This window comes from Erpetoichthys calabaricus, chromosome 1 (genome assembly GCF_900747795.2).
Source record: "Erpetoichthys calabaricus chromosome 1, fErpCal1.3, whole genome shotgun sequence".
NCBI classification, from domain to species: domain Eukaryota; kingdom Metazoa; phylum Chordata; class Cladistia; order Polypteriformes; family Polypteridae; genus Erpetoichthys; species Erpetoichthys calabaricus.
Genome location: NC_041394.2, coordinates 18,349,147 through 18,367,521, shown reverse-complemented (window position 1 = coordinate 18,367,521; position 18,375 = coordinate 18,349,147). Strand labels below are relative to the sequence as shown.

Sequence of the window (18,375 nt, the reverse complement as noted above, 5' to 3'; positions counted from 1 at the left end):
GTAAAAGTCGAGTCTTGAAACCAGAAAAATTGATCATCAAATCAGACCCCGACTTATACACCCGTTCAAAAATACGACACTTTATTTTTTTCTTTTTTTTACATCTTCTTGCCTTCTCCAATCTCATATCTGTTTCTCAGACGCATTGAATTTTGTTGTAGCAGTTCAGTTACCAATTTTTTTTGCTACTTCAACGACGTTTAATTTGAAACCAGCTTCAAATTTTCTTCTGATTGAACACTCCATCGTGGATAAGGGATGCTCTTACGATAAGGGTGTATGAGGGTGTGAGATACAAAAAACACAAAACAGTGCAAGCGTCACTTTAGAATAGTTCGGGTATCACCGTGTGGTCACGTAGGCACAATAGAGAGAGTGAGAGAAGTTAGGAGCACACGCACTCATACAGCGCATTGCCGCACCCACATAGACAAAAAAAGGGTGTGTGTTCCGTGGTGACTCTCTCAGGTGGGCGTCAGCATATCATAATCTCTTGGACCAATAGTGTGAGTTTACCGCATTCGATTTATACGACCGACATTATAAAATACCAGAAATTATAGTGTAAAATCAAGTCCCGACTTATCCGCGGAAGAACTTATCCGCAAATATATACTGTAAAGGAAATAGAATGCACAATAACACCATTTAGATTGTTTCCTCAAAGCATCTGAACAATTTTGTAGCGGGGCTACATAGTAGTAATAGTGTTGTCAGTGTTAGTACCATGTGCATCTTGTTTCCATCATCCCGTTTGCTGTTTGTGTGTCAGTGAATGTCGTCCCCGTAAAAGGGGGACGGATAATGGGAGGAGACCGCAACCCCAATCCTGGAAAACCACCTGTTTGCTATTATTCAATTACATCCATCTCAGGACTATTTAAGGAATCAGGAGAGAAGGGAAGGGGGAGAAGAAGGAGAGAAGAGGAAGGAGAGGAGAGAGAAGGAGATTTTTCACATTCACGACCACGAGCCATCTGTACCTGTTATATTCCACATCGCGCATTTCCATCCAGTTTGTTTTTCTATCTGCCGGACTTGCTTCAATAACCTCATCACGAGAGACCCTGAGGTCGGAATTCATCATCCACCACGCGCCGAGGATTCACGGTGAGGCTGCTCCATTTTGTCCGGGAAAATCAAACGACTCATTTTTCGCTAGTTCAGTCAACTGAATTCAGGACAGTTTTTAGAACCGGACTCAAGTTTACATTCATTTCCGTATCTCATTCAGTTTTTGGTATTTTGGTATTTTTGGTATTTGTGTTGTTTGTGATATGTTACAGGGGCAAGGGAGGGTTTATTGTGTGTGTGTATATATATATGGTGTTGCTTTGGTGGAGGGATATATATATATATATATATATATATGGTTGAAATAGTTTACTGTCAAATAATGCAAAGAGTACGCGACACGTGTTTCGCCCTAATTCTGGGCTTATCAGGCGTACACACTTATTGCACTCCCTTACGGGAATCGAACCTCGGATGTCAGCGCTAGAGGCGAAGACCCTAACGCTGCGTATATTTATTGTGCATTTTGTTTTTTGTTGTTGCTCGTTTAATATAATTACGTACCTATTTTACATATCATCTGTTTTTGTGAGCTTAATTAAACCGTCGATTGTGGGGAAAATTTTTATTTGCTAGAGGTATGGCTTGATATTTAGATTCAGCTCAGTAAATTATCCAGGCCACAGGTCTTGGAGGTGTAGCTGCCGGCCGGGTAAGAGGTCGGCCATTACAGTTTTATGAATGAGAAAGTTCAGTTTTTGCTTTTTGAAACATTTGTAAATGTTTCAGAAAATATGTCATTACGGGATATTGGGTTTATAAATGTAATGAATTATTATTATTACTAGCCATGTGCGCACAACTACGTTGCGCATGTTAAAGTTGTCTGTGAAGGGCTCCCTGTTTAAACACGGCTGCCAGTTGTGAACTGGGCCCTTCGTCGCACAGCATTATGATTTCTTATAAGGGAAACAAAATTACAAAACAAAACCCTTGGACATTGACTCAATAGGAACGGCCTACTCGGAATCACTGTCCGAATAGTAATTATGTGGTGGTGGAGTAGCATTTCTGCTTCTCTCCGTTCACAGTCCGTCTCATTTTCACGATGCTGTCGTTTCCTCTCACGATCTCTTCTCAACCTTTCTCCAATCTCGCAGGTTGCTTTGTGGCAATCCAAAGAGTAAGGAAATATACATGGAGCAATGGTTATAAAAGGGAGACACATAGGTATCCAGGCTCTTTAAAACATAAATTGGGATCACTTCACTGACATGTGAGCAAGCCACGGTACAACTGTGAGATGCGCAGCACTCGCCGGCTACAACGTAACAATAATAATTTCCGGAACGTGCCGTTACGTTGTCATTCATTTTACCTACTGTCTTTCTTTCATTCATATGTTACGTAGGCATGTACCTTTTATCTTCGGTAATCTCATTCACTAACCAGCCTAACACTGTCCACCACCCCTTTCGTTATTCTGGCACATTGTTGACATCCGTGAGTAACAACAACGTACTAAACTGGAAGGTGGTCTACGCATGTGTGGAATTCGCGGACAAACAAAGATCAAGATCCAAATGAAGATTATATATAAAGATTATTAGATTGATGGGTAAAAATGGCAAACTTATCCATTTAAAATTAAACATACACAAAACACAAAAAAAGTGTGCAAGTGAATATTTTCTAAATAATTTCTAAATATTTTAAAGGCTAGCATTATCTGTTTCCTTAAAAATCAGTTTCCCAGATGAAAATAATGGCAGAAAACAATTGTAGACACTAACCTCTGGGCCATAACGAGAGGTAGGCCTTAATAATTTGCCTTTCATTTGGAAGTTGGTGGGGTGCATGATGAGCTGAATGAGTCTGTTCTGAATGTTCAGTAAGCTTACAGAGCTGTATAAAGGAAGTTTTGTAGCCAAGATTGCTAACTGAATGTCTCCTTTCTCCCGTCTCAGGATTCATTACCAAGCAACCCTGAATACGGATCCCTGCCTCGCATGACACGGAAGACAATTCCGGCAGAATGGCAGTACAACTCTTCATCTATGAGGACCACTGGGTATCCTCCGAGTCCAGGCTTTCAGTACGGCCAGCAGCCCATCATCTCTCGAATCAATGTCCCACCACAGTTTCAGAAGGGTACTCTAAGTGGCCCCCTTCCATTATCTGTGATTATGAGGCTTCAGAGTCCTTTCTGGAACAGGAGTTACTCCTTTCCTCAGAGAGCATCAGAAGGGTGTTCTGTCCCTGGCCGGAATGCTCCACTTCTTCAGCCACCCATGCCACAACAGATGCCTCAGACTGAAAGGGCACAGCCTGCCAAAGAAGGTATGAAGTTGTTTGTAAAACTAAATGTGAAGTCGTAGAATATAACTCTAAAATTCGGTCAAAAACCTCGTTGCAAAGTTTGTACGCTCGGTTGTTTTAATGAGAACAGAGGATTCAGCCCACCACATTAAATCTTTCCAAATTGACCAAATGTTTTCAAAATATTATAGAGTTGAGATTTAGGGGTCTCCAAGAGAGTAATATTTTAATATTAGCAGCTCAAATTATTTTTTGTATAATGCACTTTCTTATACAGTAGAACCTTATTTTGCATGAGGGTATACATGGAATATTATACACCAGTAACGGCGCACTACACAATAACGTGCAGTGAATACACTTGACTTTTCATCCTCTTTCTCTTTACGTTTACCATTCATTTGCTCAGACGTTGATGCGCTTGCTGTTTCCTGAGCAGCTCTTCTTTTCTCCACTCTAGCGGCCCGCTTCTTCTCTTCTTTCATCGGCAACTTTTCGCGTTAAAACTGATTAAGTCAATGTTTGTGTTGCAATTACTTAGTACGTTTTCCTTAATTTTTCACTTAAGCTGGCACTTAAGTCTTCAATCTGCCTCAAGAATGATTTAAGATATGAAGAGGTAGGGGAAGTGACAGTGAAGGTGGTAGGGAATGAGAACGGCGGCCATACACATGTGCCACACTGCCGCCCTGCTGGCTGCTGCTGAGAGTTGATTCTACAATAAAATAAAATAAAAATAAAAAGAGGAATAACCTTGGAGGTCAATCATCACCCGAAAGCAGACAGTAGACGTCACGTAGTTTATGTGTACCAAATTTGTGTAGACCATCAATTATGTTGTTAGACCATAAATTATGTTGTCTGTTAGGCTTTTCTCTGAATTCACTATCTTACTCTTCTCTATTTATTTATGTGGTTTAGGACAATGTTATATACTGTATACCCTGCTGTTAAAGCGCCTTGAGCATGAGAAAGGCGCTATATAAGTAAAATGTATTATTATTATTATTAAATTTTAGGTCAATAGTTCTAACGGTTTGCGAGATACAGGTAATTTAAAATCCTGGACAGACAAACGGACAGCCACAGTAGCGTATACAGGTGCTGGTCATAAAATTAGAATATCATGACAAAGTTGCTTTATTTCAGTAATTCCATTCAAAAAGTGAAACTTGTATATCAGATTCATTCATTACACACAGACTGATGTATTTCAAATGTTTATTTCTTTTAATGTTGATGGTTATAATTGACAACTAATGAAAGTCGCAAATTCAGTATCTCGGAAAATTAGAATATCAATTAAGACCAATGCAAAAAAAGGATTTTTAGAAATGTTGGCCAACTGAAAGGTATGAACATGAACAGTATGAGCATGTACAGCACTCAATATTTAGTTGGGGCTCCTTTGGCCTGGATTACTGCAGCAATGCGGCATGGCATGGAGGCGATCAGTCTGTGGCACTGCTCAGGTGTTATGAGAGCCCATGTTGCTCTGATAGTGGCCTTCAGCTCTTCTGAATTGTTGGGTCTGGCGTATTGCATCTTCCTCTTCACAATACCCCATAGATTTTCAATGGGGTTAAGGTCAGGCGAGTTTGCTGGCCAATCAAGAACAGGGATACCATGGTCCTTAAACCAGGTACTGGTAGCTTTGGCACTGTGTGCAGGTGCCAGGTCCTGTTGGAAAATGAAATCTGCATCTCCATAAAGTTCGTCAGCAGCAGGAAGCATGAAGTGCTCTAAAACTTCCTGGTAGACAGCCTCGTTGACCTTGGACCTCAGAAAACACAATGAACCAACACCAGCAGATGACATGGCACCCCAAACCATCACTGACTGTGGAAACTTTACATTGGACCTCACGCAACGTGGATTCTGTGCCTCTCCTCTCTTCCTCCAGACTCTGGACCTTGATTTCAAAAGGAAATGCAAAATTTACTTTCATCAGAGAACATAACTGTGGACCACTCAGCAGCAGTCCAAAGGCGAGACGCTTCTGACGCCGTCTCTTGTTCAAGAGTGGCTTGACACAAGGAATGCGACAGCTGAAACCCATGTCTTGCATACGTCTGTGCGTGGTGGTTCTTGAAGCATTGACTCCAGCTGCAGTCCATTCTTTGTGAATCTCCCCCACATTTTTGAATGGGTTTTGTTTCACAATCCTCTCTAGGGTGCGGTTATCCCTATTGCTTGTCCACTTTTTTCTACCACATCTTGTCCTTCCCTTCGCCTCTCTATTAATGTGCTTGGACACAGAGCTCTGTGAACAGCCAGCCTCTTTAGCAATGACCTTTTGAGTCTTGCCCTCCTTGTGCAAGGTGTCAATGGTCGTCTTTTGGACAACTGTCAAGTCAGCAGTCTTCCCCATGATTGTGTAGCCTACAGAACTAGACTGAGAGACCATTTAAAGGCTTTTGCAGGTGTTTTGAGTTAATTAGCGGATTAGAGTGTGGCACCAGGTGTCTTCAATATTGAACCTTTTCACAATATTCGAATTTTCCGAGATACTGAATTTGGGACTTCCATTAGTTGTCAGTTATAATCATCAACATTAAAAGAAATAAACATTTGAAATACATCAGTCTGTGTGTAATGAATGAATCTAATATACAAGTTTCACTTTTTGAATGGAATTACTGAAATAAATCAACTTTGTCCTGATATTCTAATTTTATGACCAGCACCTGTAGAAGAAGATAGTGAAATGTCCCTGAGCAGCTCTTCACATTACTCCTAAAGTACAATACGCCTGGTTTGGTTCATTCCCATTAACATGTGCAGTGTTCCTCTCTGTGAATTGCCAGTCACATTGTCAGTCGTGGTGAAGAGTGAGCTGGACCGAAAGGCAAAGCTCCCGATTTACCAGTCAATCTACGTTCCTACCCTCACCTATGGTCACAAGCTTTGGGCAGTGACTGAAAGAACTAAATCGCAGATACAAGCAGCAGAAATGAGTTTCCTTCGCAGGGTGTCTGAGCTCTGTCCTAGAGGCAGGGTGAAGAGCTCAAAGTAGAGCTGCTGCTCCTCTGCATCGAAAAGAGTTAGTTGAGATGGTTCAGGAATCTGATAAGGATGCCTCTCTGGGGAGGTATTTCAGCGATTTTCAATTAGAAGTAGACCTCGGGGCAGAAACAAGACACGCTCAAGTGATTATATCTCCTGTCTGGCCTGAGAATGCCTCAGTATACCACTGCAGAAGCAGTTGCAGTAGGTGGCAGGAAAACCAGATGTCTGATCATCTTTGCTTAAACTGATGACCCTGTGACCAGGATTTGGATAAGTGGCAGAGAACAGATGGATGGATGGATATGCAGTGTTGTGAAGTTCCTTGTTCACATCCAGGCACAGATGAATTTTAAAAATTAATTCTAAATCTATCTTCATATGTCATCCTCGGTCTTCCCATGAGTCAATGACCCAATGAGTCTTCTCACCCTGTCCATTCTTACTAATAGTCCAAACCACTTAAACTTAACACTGGAACGTAGTACAACTCTCATCTAATTAATTTGCTTCTTACCCTGCCATAGTTTTCCCAGTTAATTCTAGGGATCGTCAGGGGTGTGTTCTGCTCCTACTCTGTTCAATGCTTGTATGGACTGGATGTTGGGCAAGGTTGTGGGGTCCAGCGGCTGTGGGGTATCTGTTGGTGAAGAAAGATTCACTGATCTTGACTTTGCTGACGATGCTGTGATCTTCGCTGAGTCAATGGAGGCTCTGATCGGGGCGCTCAAGAGACTGAGTGAGGAGTCTGAGTGTCTGGGCTTGCGAGTGTCCTGATAAAAACCAAGAGCCAGGCCTTTAATGACCTCTTGGGCATGGCCATCAGCAGTGTGTCTGTCTGTGGAGAGAGTGTCGACCTTATTGAGAGGTTTACTTACCTTGGCAGTGACATTCATGTCTCTGGTCAATCTTCTTATGAAGTCAGTAGACGGATTGGGAGAGCATGAGTGGTCATGAGGTCGCTGGAAAGGGGTGTGTGATGCTCCAGATATCTCTGCAAAATTGACGAAGGTCCAAGTCTTTAGAGTCCTGGTGCTTCCTGGTTTGCTATATGGTTGTAAGACATGGATGCTATCCAGTGACCTGAGACGAAGACTGGACTCCTTTGGTACTGTGTCTCTCCGGAAAATCCTTGGGTACCGTTGGTTTGACTTTGTATTGAATGAGCGGTTGCTTATGGAGTCCCAAATGAGGTACATTACCTGCATTGTGAGGGAGCGTCAGTTACGGCACTATGGCCATGTGGTGCGTTTCCCCGAGGGTGATCCGGCTTATAAGATGGACTAGGTCAAGGGGTTGCCCACGTAACACCTGGCTGCGGCAGATAGAGGGTCATTTCTGGAGTTTGGCACTGGACTGCATGTCTGCCTCGTTGGTTGCAAACCGGAATCCCGAGTTGTTTCATCGTGTAGTGGGTGCGGCAACGCACTGTACCAGTACATGCTACCCAACTAGACTTGACTTGACCTGCCATAGTTTGTTCTTCCTGCTGACCTCGTCTCAACTACAGTGATCTGGCTCCCCCTGCTGGCCAGCTCTCAGTGACATGCAAGAGGGTGTCTTCCAAGATAGGCTTATAAACCTGGAGCTTAGTTTTCCTTTCAGCCACTCTTTTGTCAAATACTGTTTGGTTTATCTGAACATTTGCATTTATAGCTTTCCTAATAGATAGATAGATAGATACAATGCACCACTTGGTTCCTGGAAATTCATGTGCTGATACGTGCTCCAATTCTATTCTGTTGTATCTAATGGGAACCTCGGAACTGCATTAAATCATAATCTTATACTTGTCCACATTCACCTTTAATATTTCATTCTGATCCCTGCAGTATGCCTTCCCTGTTGGCTGTCAAAGAGACGTCTTCTGTACATATCAATGCCTGATGGTATACAGATAACAATTATTTTGGAGTGCAGGTATAAACCCTTGGCACATATTTTTTTGAAAATCTCTAGAGGCTAGCAAATATTATCCTATTGTAGAAAAAGGGAGCTTGGGCTAATCCAAATACCTACAGCAAGTTTAATGTGTAAACTACTGGAAAAAATTATTAAGGAAAAGATCGAACAACACATTCGAAGAACATGAATGTTAGTAAACTGTCAGCATAGGTTCAGACTGGGGAGGTTTGTGCTTCATCAGTTGTGATGCCCCAGGTGTCAGCAGCCTTGGCATCCTTCCATTTCCCAGGACATCGTTAGTCATGAACCAAGATGGACTAGGACAATGTGGACACCATCAACAGATCCTGGTGGCATAGTGCATTTATGAAAAACAAGAACTGTGTTCAAATGTGATAGATAGATAGATAGATAGATAGATAGATAGATAGATAGATAGATAGATAGATAGATAGATAGATACTTTATTAATCCCAAGGGGAAATTCACATACTCCAGCAGCAGCATACTAATAAAAACAATATTAAATTAAAGAGTAATAACAATGCAGGTATACAGACAGACAATAACTTTGTATAATGTTAACGTTTACCCCCCCGGGTGGAATTGAAGAGTCGCATAGTGTGGGGTAGGAACGATCTCCTCAGTCTGTCAGTGGAGCAGGACGGTGACAGCAGTCTGTCTCTGAAGCTGCTCCTCTGTCTGGAGATGATCCTGTTCAGTGACTGCAGTGGATTCTCCATGATTGACAGGAGTCTGCTCAGCGCCCGTCGCTCTGCCACACATGTCAAACTGTCCAGCTCCGTGCCTACAATAGAGCCTTCTTTATGCTGCCTCCCCAGCACACCACCGCGTATAAAAGGGCGCTCGCCACAACCATCTGATAGAACATCTGCAGCATATTATTGCAGATGTTGAAGGACGCCAGCCTTCTAAGGAAGTATAACCGGCTCTGTCCTCTCTTGCACAGAGCATCAGTATTGGCAGTTCAGTCCAGTTTATCATCCAGCTGCACTCCCAGGTATTTATAGGTCTGCACCCTCTGCACACAGTCACCTCTGATGATCACAGGGTCCATGAGGGGTCTGGGCCTCCTAAAATCCACCACCAGCTCCTTTTTTTGTTGTGCATTTTCAATTCTTGAATAATTAAATAATTAATAAAAACTGCTCCATGATGAAGTTAAAAGTCAATAAATAATATCAGAGTCAGAATCGGCCTTTTATCTCATTAGAACATTAGAACAATGTAGACGAGAACAGGTCATTCGGTCCAACACAGCTCACAAGCCCTGTCCACTTAATCCTTCTAAAATAACATCAAGTCGAGTTTTGACAGTCCCTAAAGTCCTACTGTCTACCACACTACTTGGTCATTTATTTATTCCAAGTGTCTATCGTTCTCTGTGTTAAGAAAAACCTCCTAATGTTTGTTCGAAATTTACCCTTAACAAGTTTCCAACTGTGTCCCTGTGTTCTCGATGAACTAATTTTAAAATAACAGTCTCGATCCACTGGACTAACTCACAATGCTGCTTTCTGCCTCTCCCACATCTCGCCCTGCTTATCAATCTCCCTGGTACACTCAGCTTAACTCTCTGTCACATTACTGTGCCCAACTCCATTACCCTCTGCAGGTTCACTCAAGTGTCTGATCGTTCTTGCTGTCACGTTCGACAGGAGTGATCAGGTCTGCTCCTGTAATGCCTCTCTCTGTGCTCTTTTGGTGAGTTTCCCTGACCACTTTTCCTCTCTCCATTTGTGAAGCACCATCTCCATCTCCCGATTCCACAACTCTGTTCTTCCCATCCATTCACTCTCGGGATTTCTCTTCTGTTTTCCGATCTCAAATCTCAAATCCCCTTTTCTCGCTTTATAGAATGACCCAAGGAGCATCAGTGAGAAATGGATGATAGCTGACTGTGCTTACATGTGAACAAGCAATCAACCAACTTTCCCATTAAACATTCTGGGGCTTCACCGCTTTCCACCAGCACACATGTGCACCCAAAAATCCTGAGTGGCACTGTATTTAATAGGAAATCTTGCTCCACCACAGAATCCTGACACCCCACACCACATTAAAATGCTGGAATTCTATGGGTCAGTAACAAAAGGATACAATCAGAGAGGTGCAAATGATATTATTTGTTTAGATTTTTAAAAGAATTTTGATTAAAAATTACTGATGAAACTAACTGGACTAAAGGGTTTTAGTGAGGGGAACGTTTTCAGCATTAGGTGTCCCTCAGGGCTCAGTGCTGAGGCTGCTGCTCTTTTTAATATAAATAAATGATCTGGACAAGAATATAAACAACAAGTTCATTATGGGGGGCTCGGTGGTGCAGTGGTAGCGCTGCTGCCTTGCAGTTAGGAGAACCTGGTTCTCTTCCCAAGTCCTCCCTGCGTGGAGTTTGCATGTTCTCCCCGTGTCTGCGTGGGTTTCCTCCCACAGTCCAAAGACATGCAGGTTAGGTGGATTGGTGATCCTAAATTGTCCCTAGAGTGTGCTTGGTGTGTGTGTGTGTGCGTGTGCCTTACGGTGGGCTGGTGCCCTGCCCAGGGTTTGTTTCCTGCCTTGCGCCCTGTGTTGGCTGGGATTGGCTCCAGCAGACCCCCGTGACCCTGTAGTTAGGATATAGCGGGTTGGAAAATGGATGGATGGATGGATTGTTATTATTATAGGTGGCATGGTGGTGCAGTGGGTAGCGTTGCTGCCTCGCAGTTAGGAGACGTGGGTTCTCTTCCCAGGTCCTCCCTGTGTGGAGTTTGCATGTTCTCCCCGTGTCTGCGTGGGTTTCCTCCCACAGTCCAAAGACATGCAGGTTAGGTGCATTGGTGAGCCGAAATTGTCCCTAGTGTGTGTGCTTAGTGTGTGGGTGTGTGTGTGCCCTGTGGTGGGCTGGTGCCCTGCCTGGGGTTTGTTTCCTGCCTCGCGCCCTGTGTTGTCTGGGATTGGCTCCAGCAGACCCCCGTGACCCTGTAGTTAGGATATAGCGGGTTGGATAATGGATGGATGGATGGAAGTTAATTATGTTTGTAAATGCTCCCAAAACAATATGGAAAGGTGTAGCAGCTTTAGAATGGCTGCTGGTGATTTGGAAGAAGACAGACACAGCAATACCCGAATTCTGCCGTTTATTCTACAAAAGCATCATCCACTTTTTTCTACAAGACAAGCAGTAAAGGGCACAGTCAGCACATGTAACGTCAGGCGCTCTCTGTCTCCTGTAGCAAGCCAAACAAAATACCAATGAGGTTGGATCCCCGCTAAACCAAACACTTTTAAAATCCATTTCTGCCGACCAAAAGTGACAACAGAACCTCAAAACACATCAACAACCACGTGGTGTGATGTTTCCACTCAGTTTCAGACAGAAAACACTCATTTAAAACTTGTCAGCTTATACAAGAGATGGAGAGCATTGAGAAGCGCCTTACCTGCAAAAGCGTCCTCCAGCTTTAGCCAGGAGTCTGCTGTACGTCACATGTGCGTCCTATGGGTGTTACATTAATTAAAGCCCCCCCCCCCTGCTACAACAGACAAATAGGAACCATATACAACAGATACAATGATTACATTCACATTAAACAAAATTCACAATATATAAAACAGAAGAATTTCAGTATATAAAAAAATAGTTTTGAGAATGTTGACAATAAAACAAACTAACTCAGCCACAAAGGCATTGTGAAATGAATAGACCTTGACACCAAAAGAAGGTTTGGGGCAGCCATCCGTATACTTGAATAAGGCCGCAAATATGAAAATTAGGTAACAAAGAAGTGTACAGGCTGAGTCCAACAGTAGAACTGAGTACAACTTGTGGTAGAAATTTAACATCTTATTAAAGAAAGAAACATCCTCTAACAGGACAAATCAGTAATCGGGCAGGAGATAAGCTGTTCATCATATCTTTTAATTACTCCTTGGTGAAATGCCTTAGAAGGGAGCATTCATCAAAAGCAGTCTGTTCTAGCCTGGTCAGAGTAACAAAGAAGAGAGGTTCATTTTATAAACTTTTGAATTTACATACAGTGTGTGGGAAACAGCCTGGACACAGACAGGCAGACACCGATGGTTTACAACACCACACACGTTTATTCATATTTCCAATTATATACAGTGGAACCTTGGTTCACGACCATAATTTGTTCCAAAACTCTGGTCATAAACCGATTTGGTTTTGAACCAAAGCAATTTCCCCCCATAGGATTGCATGTACCCTAAGTTCTTGTCAATAAGCCGCGGCTTATCTAAGGAAAAAAGTTGTGAAAATGAAAAAATAGAATATCGGCTTATACATAAGTCCGGCTTATACATCCATCGCGGGGGTTGCGTTCCAGAGCCACCCGCGAAATAAGAATATCCGCGAAGTAGAAACCATATGTTTATATGGTTATTTTTATATTGTCATGCTTGGGTCACAGATTTGCGCAGAAACACAGGAGGTTGTAGAGAGACAGGAACGTTATTCAAACACTGCAAACAAACATTTGTCTCTTTTTCAAAAGTTTAAACTGTGCTCCATGACAAGACAGAGATGACAGTTCCGTCTCACAATTAAAAGAATGCAAACATATCTTCCTCTTCAAAGGAGTGAAGCAAACAAATCAATATGTCTGTTTGGCTTTTAAGTATGCGAAGCACCGCGGCACAAAGCTGTTGAAGGCGGCAGCTCACACCCCCTCCGTCAGGAGCAGACAAAGAGAGAGAGAGGGAGAGACAGAGTTTGTTTTTCAGTCAAAAATCAATACGTGCCCTTCGAGCTTTTAAGTATGCGAAGCACTGTGCAGCATGTCTTTTCAGGAATCAGCTTTACAAAAGATAGCAACGTGAAGATAATCTTTCAGCATTTTTAGACGAGTGTCTGTATCGTCTAGGTGTGCAAACAGCCCCCCTGCTCAATCCCCATACGTCAGGATCACAGATAGTCAGCGCAAGATTGACAGAAAAGTAAGCAATCTAGCTTCTCAGCCATCTGCCAATAGCGTCCCTTGTATGAAATCAACTGGGCAAACCAACTGAGGAAGCATGTACCAGAAATTAAAAGACCCATTGTCCGCAGAAATCCGCGATATATATTTAAATATGCTTACATATAAAATCACAATTTAAATGACCGCTACGCGCTCGTGTTGACTCGGCGACGCCCAGAGCAGAAAGAACGCGCTCCGGCCGCTCCAACCGCGCCATGCGGGGAGTGAGAGAGACGGCAATATCTCACACTCTCTCCCCCCTTAAAGAAATTAAATGGGCGCGAGTGAGACCACTGACCTCCCTCCCTTCTATTAGTTATAGGTTATAGTACGTTCGGCTTATCCATGAGTCCGGCTTATCTATGATACGATTTTATTTTAAAAATTCGTATGATTTTTGGTCTCCGGCTAATACATGAGTCCGGCTTATAGACAAGAACTTAGGGTAAATTAAATTAATCCGTTCCAGACCATACGAACTGTATGTAAATATATATATTTTTTAAGTTTTTAAGCAGAAATATAGTTAATTAAACCATAGAATGCACAGCATAATAGTAAACTAAATGTAAAAACATTAAATAACACTGAGAAAACCTTGAATAACAGGGAAAACTAACACTGCAATAGTTTGCGCTATAGCGCTACCAACCACTGGCGAAAAACACTTTTTTTTTTAATGAGTTTTAAGCACAGGGAAAAAAAATTAACATTTGAAAAAATCTATAATTTAATAAACCACCAAGAAAAGTAACATTGCAACAATGCACGCTACGAACCGATCGCTGTAAACAGAAGTGAAAACAAAATCAAGCCCAGTGCATTCTTTAACTGCCTTCCTACCTTATGCGTCCAGTTCTCTCTCTCGCGCTGCCTCTGTGTGTGTGTGTATGCGTGTGTGTGTGTGTGTGTGTGTGTGTGTGTGTGTCGCGCTCTCTCGCTCGCTGCACAGGAAATGCACAGGGAGAGACTGAACATGTACAAACCGACAGGGAAACTGGCTTGTTCTTATACTGAGTGTGTGGTCGTGAACCGAGGCAAAAGTTTGGCGAACTTTTTGGTCGTAAACTGATTTGTACGTGTACCGAGACGTTCGTGAACCGAGGTTCCACTGTACAAAGTACCACGCACAACCCAGTGCCCCTGCACCACACACCCTCAAGTCCAGGCCTCAATCAATGCCTCTCTTCACTGCCTCCACTCCTCTCCTCCGAGCTCTGTCCTCTTCCACCCGACTCCATCTGACGAATGGAGGGAGGCGGCCCCTTTTTTGTCCACCCAGACGTGCTCCAGATGCCTCCCGATGAGCTTCCTGCGGTGCTTCCTGCTGTGGTGGAAGTGCCACACGAGCACCCGGAAGCACTCCGAGTGTCCCTGGTTTTCCTTTCGCCAGCACCACCGGGTGTGGCGTAAGTGCTGACATCCAGGGCTTCTTAGGCATCTGGGCGCCCCCTGGCGGTGACCACAGGCCCCTATAGGGTTGAGCTTCCATGCTCTGTTCCCGTGGTCCCCATACCCACCAGGGCGGCTGCCCTCTCGTGGTTCGGAGGAGGTGTAGTCTCTCTCCCGGTCCTTCCAGGTGACCCGGCTGGGTACCGCCGCGAGTGTCAATCAATACATACATTTTACTCTGGTTGGTTTACACCCAAATGATTTATCTATACTAATAAAAGGCAAAGCCCTCACTGACTCACTCACTCACTCACTGACTGACTGACTCACTCATCACTAATTCTCCAACTTCCTGTGTAGGTGGAAGGCTGAAATTTGGCAGGCTCATTCCTTACAGCTTACTTACAAAAGTTAGGCAGGTTTCATTTCGAAATTCAAAGTGTAATGGTCATAACTGGAACATATTTTTTGTCCATACACTGTAATGGAGGAGGCGGAGTCACGTATCGCGTCATCACGCCTCCTACGTAATCACGTGAACTAAAAACAAGGAAGAGATTTACAGCACGAGTCACACGCGGGAACGAAGGTAAATGACGTTAATTTTTGACTGTCTTTTAATACTGTGTAAGCATACATATTAACACATGTGCAATTAAACGTGTGAATTTACGGGGTGATTTCTCAGGCTTAAAAGCTCACCTTTTATCAAACGCGGGAACAAAGGTAACTGACGTTGTTCACTGCCTTTTAATACTGTGTAACCATACATATTAACACATGTGCAATTAAACGTGTGCATTTACGGGGTGATTTCTCAGGCTTAAAAGCTCGCCTTTTACTAAAAAGGTAAATGCAAAACTATTTTCAATCAGTTTATTGAAACGCTCCCGTTAAGGATTGGAATAACATATTCGCGAGATAAAAGAACGAAGTAGGGGGAAATGGAGGAAGAGCCGCAAACAGCGAAGAGCAAAAAATTAATTAAACAATTGAGAACGGAGCGAGTGAAGCATACAAGCATGTTCATAAGGGAAACAAAGCACGGTGTAAAACGTAAGTTTAAATTAAGTTTATAGAAACGCTCCCGCTGCGGATTGCAATAACATATTCGCCAGATAAAAGTTTAATGAGAAGACACGAGGTATAAACGGACCACACGCCGTGGCGCAACGTTAGGGGCAACAGTTTCAACCATTCTATGATCTGCTTCTCGCAACTGAAAGACGGCACATGGCGGATGTTAGCCGACTTGCTGACCGCAACGTTAGGGGCTTCAACTATGGCGCTGACGCCACATCTCAGTGCCAACACTTTGCAGACTGTACTTAAAAGACACGCCCTCCTCACTGGACAGTTAAAAACACCAATCAAACTAACGATGACATCAAGTATTACCCAATCAAAAGTAGGAAAGGAGGCATCTTCATAAAATGCGTGTGGGATGATTTGCATGAGACGCTGCTTTAAAAAAAAAATGATAAAAAAAATACGGGATAAATCCCGTCAAGTATTGATTCAAAACAGGACGCGCAATTTCATTCTCAAACGCGGCACGATTCCGTTTTTTAAAGGACGGGTAGCAACCCTACAGTGCCAGGTAACCACCCATACAATCAGATTGTGATTCAGACTAGGAATGCAATGAATGTAATTACCCCGATCTACATACAAGGCGAAAGTCTTGCAACATTCAAAGATGATGGTTTGGGATAAGTACACCATACAACATAAAAGAGCTTATGAAGCCTTGAACCGAAAAAAGCAAGATCTCAGAGATCGTAAAAAAAAAATAGGACGTAATGTCGTTTTACTCGCTGTAGATTTTAGTCAAACATTACCAGTTATTCCACGAGGGAGACCAGCAGATGAACTCAACGCGTGTTTAAAATCCATGCTTCTCCCACGCTCAGTTATATGTCGCGTGTTCTCGGGTAGGTACACCAAAAAATGTATACATTTAAGCATGTAATGGGCAAACAAAAAATGAGGTATACCCGAAGGCACTGCAGTAGTACTTAATGTAACTTTACTTCTTAAATGTTAATGTTTTACTGTTTAATAATTTATACGCTTCTTATATGTTGTTCAAATTCTTTTATCAAAATACCAGTGACAGCGCAATGCACGATAACATGGAGTGAATACACCATACGCATCCGCCCACGGCTGCCCTGCTGTGCGCAGATAGGAGTTGATTCTACAATAAAATAAACATAAAAAGAGTAATACAATCATCACCCATAAAGCGGATAGTAGACGTCACGTACTATATGTGTACCACATTTCAAGTGTATAGGTGAAACGGTTTGCGAGCTACAGGTCATTTAAAATCCTGGACAGACACACAAATTGCCACGGTAGCAAATTACAGAAGAAGATTTTACTGTTTAATAATTTATATTTATATGAAATGTGCTTCTTATATATTACTTCATATTCTCATATGATAATGATGTTAATGTTTATATTGATTTCTGTGTTATTAAAACTGCATGTATGTGTGTATAACGCGGGAAGAAAGGTAACTGACGTTGTTCACTGTCTTTTAATACTGTGTAACCATACATATTAACACATGTCCAATTAAATGTGTGCATTTACGGGGTGATTTCTCAGGCTTAAAAGCTCGCCTTTTACTAAAAAGGTAAATGTAAAACTATTTTCAATCAGTTTATTGAAACACTCCCGCTGCGGATTGCAATAACATATTCGCAAGACAAAAGTTTAATGAGAAGACACGAGGTATAAACGAACCACACGCCGTGGCGCAACGTTAGGGGCAACAGTTTCAACCATTCTATGATCTGCTTCTCGCAACTGAAAGACGGCACATGGCGGATGTTAGCCGACTTGCTGACCGCAACGTTAGGGGCTTCAAGTATGGTGCTGACGCCACATCTCAGTGCCAACACTTTGCAGACTGTACTTAAAAGACACGCCCTCCTCACTGGACAGTTAAAAACACCAATCAAACTAACGATGACATCAAGTATTACCCAATCCAAAGTAGGAAAGGAGGCATCTTCATAAAATGCGTGTGGGATGATTTGCATGAGACGCTGCTTTAAAAAAAAAATGATAAAAAAAATACGGGATAAATCCCGTCCAGTATTGATTCAAAACGGGACGCGCAATTTCATTCTCAAACGCGGCACGATTCCGTATTTTAAAGGACGGGTGGCAACCCTACAGTGCCAGGTAACCACCCATACAATCAGATTGTGATTCAGACTAGGAATGCAATGAATGTAATTACCCCGATCTACATACAAGGCGAAAGTCTTGCAACATTCAAAAATGATGGTTTCGGATAAGTACACCATACAACATAAAAGAGCTTATGAAGCCTTGAACCGAAAAAAGCAAGATCTCAGAGATCGTAAAAAAAAAAATAGGAGGTAATGTCGTTTTACTCGCTGTAGATTTTAGTCAAACATTACCAGTTATTCCACGAGGGAGACCAGCAGATGAACTCAACGCGTGTTTAAAATCCATGCTTCTCCCACGCTCGGTTATATGTCGCGTGTTCTCGGGTAGGTGCACCAAAAAATTTATACATTTAAGCATGTAATGGGCAAACAAAAAATGAGGTATACCCGAAGGCACTGCAGTAGTACTTAATGTAACTTTACTTCTTAAATGTTAATGTTTTACTGTTTAATAATTTATACGCTTCTTATATGTTGTTCAAATTCTTTTATCAAAATACCAGTGACAGCGCAATGCACGATAACATGGAGTGAATACACCATACGCA

General features: G+C 42.5%; 1 protein-coding gene across 2 annotated transcripts in view; it reads left to right on the top strand.

Moving 5' to 3' along the window:
• The window catches only part of ppp1r13l (protein phosphatase 1, regulatory subunit 13 like), a 215,275-nt gene that overhangs the window by 180,773 nt on the left and 16,127 nt on the right, over positions 1-18,375 (top strand). For both annotated transcript variants that reach the window (XM_051933989.1, XM_051933986.1), the window contains exon 8: positions 2,982-3,354. In XM_051933989.1, the coding sequence (XP_051789949.1) occupies positions 2,982-3,354 (373 nt within the window). The remainder of the gene's footprint in view (positions 1-2,981; positions 3,355-18,375) is intronic.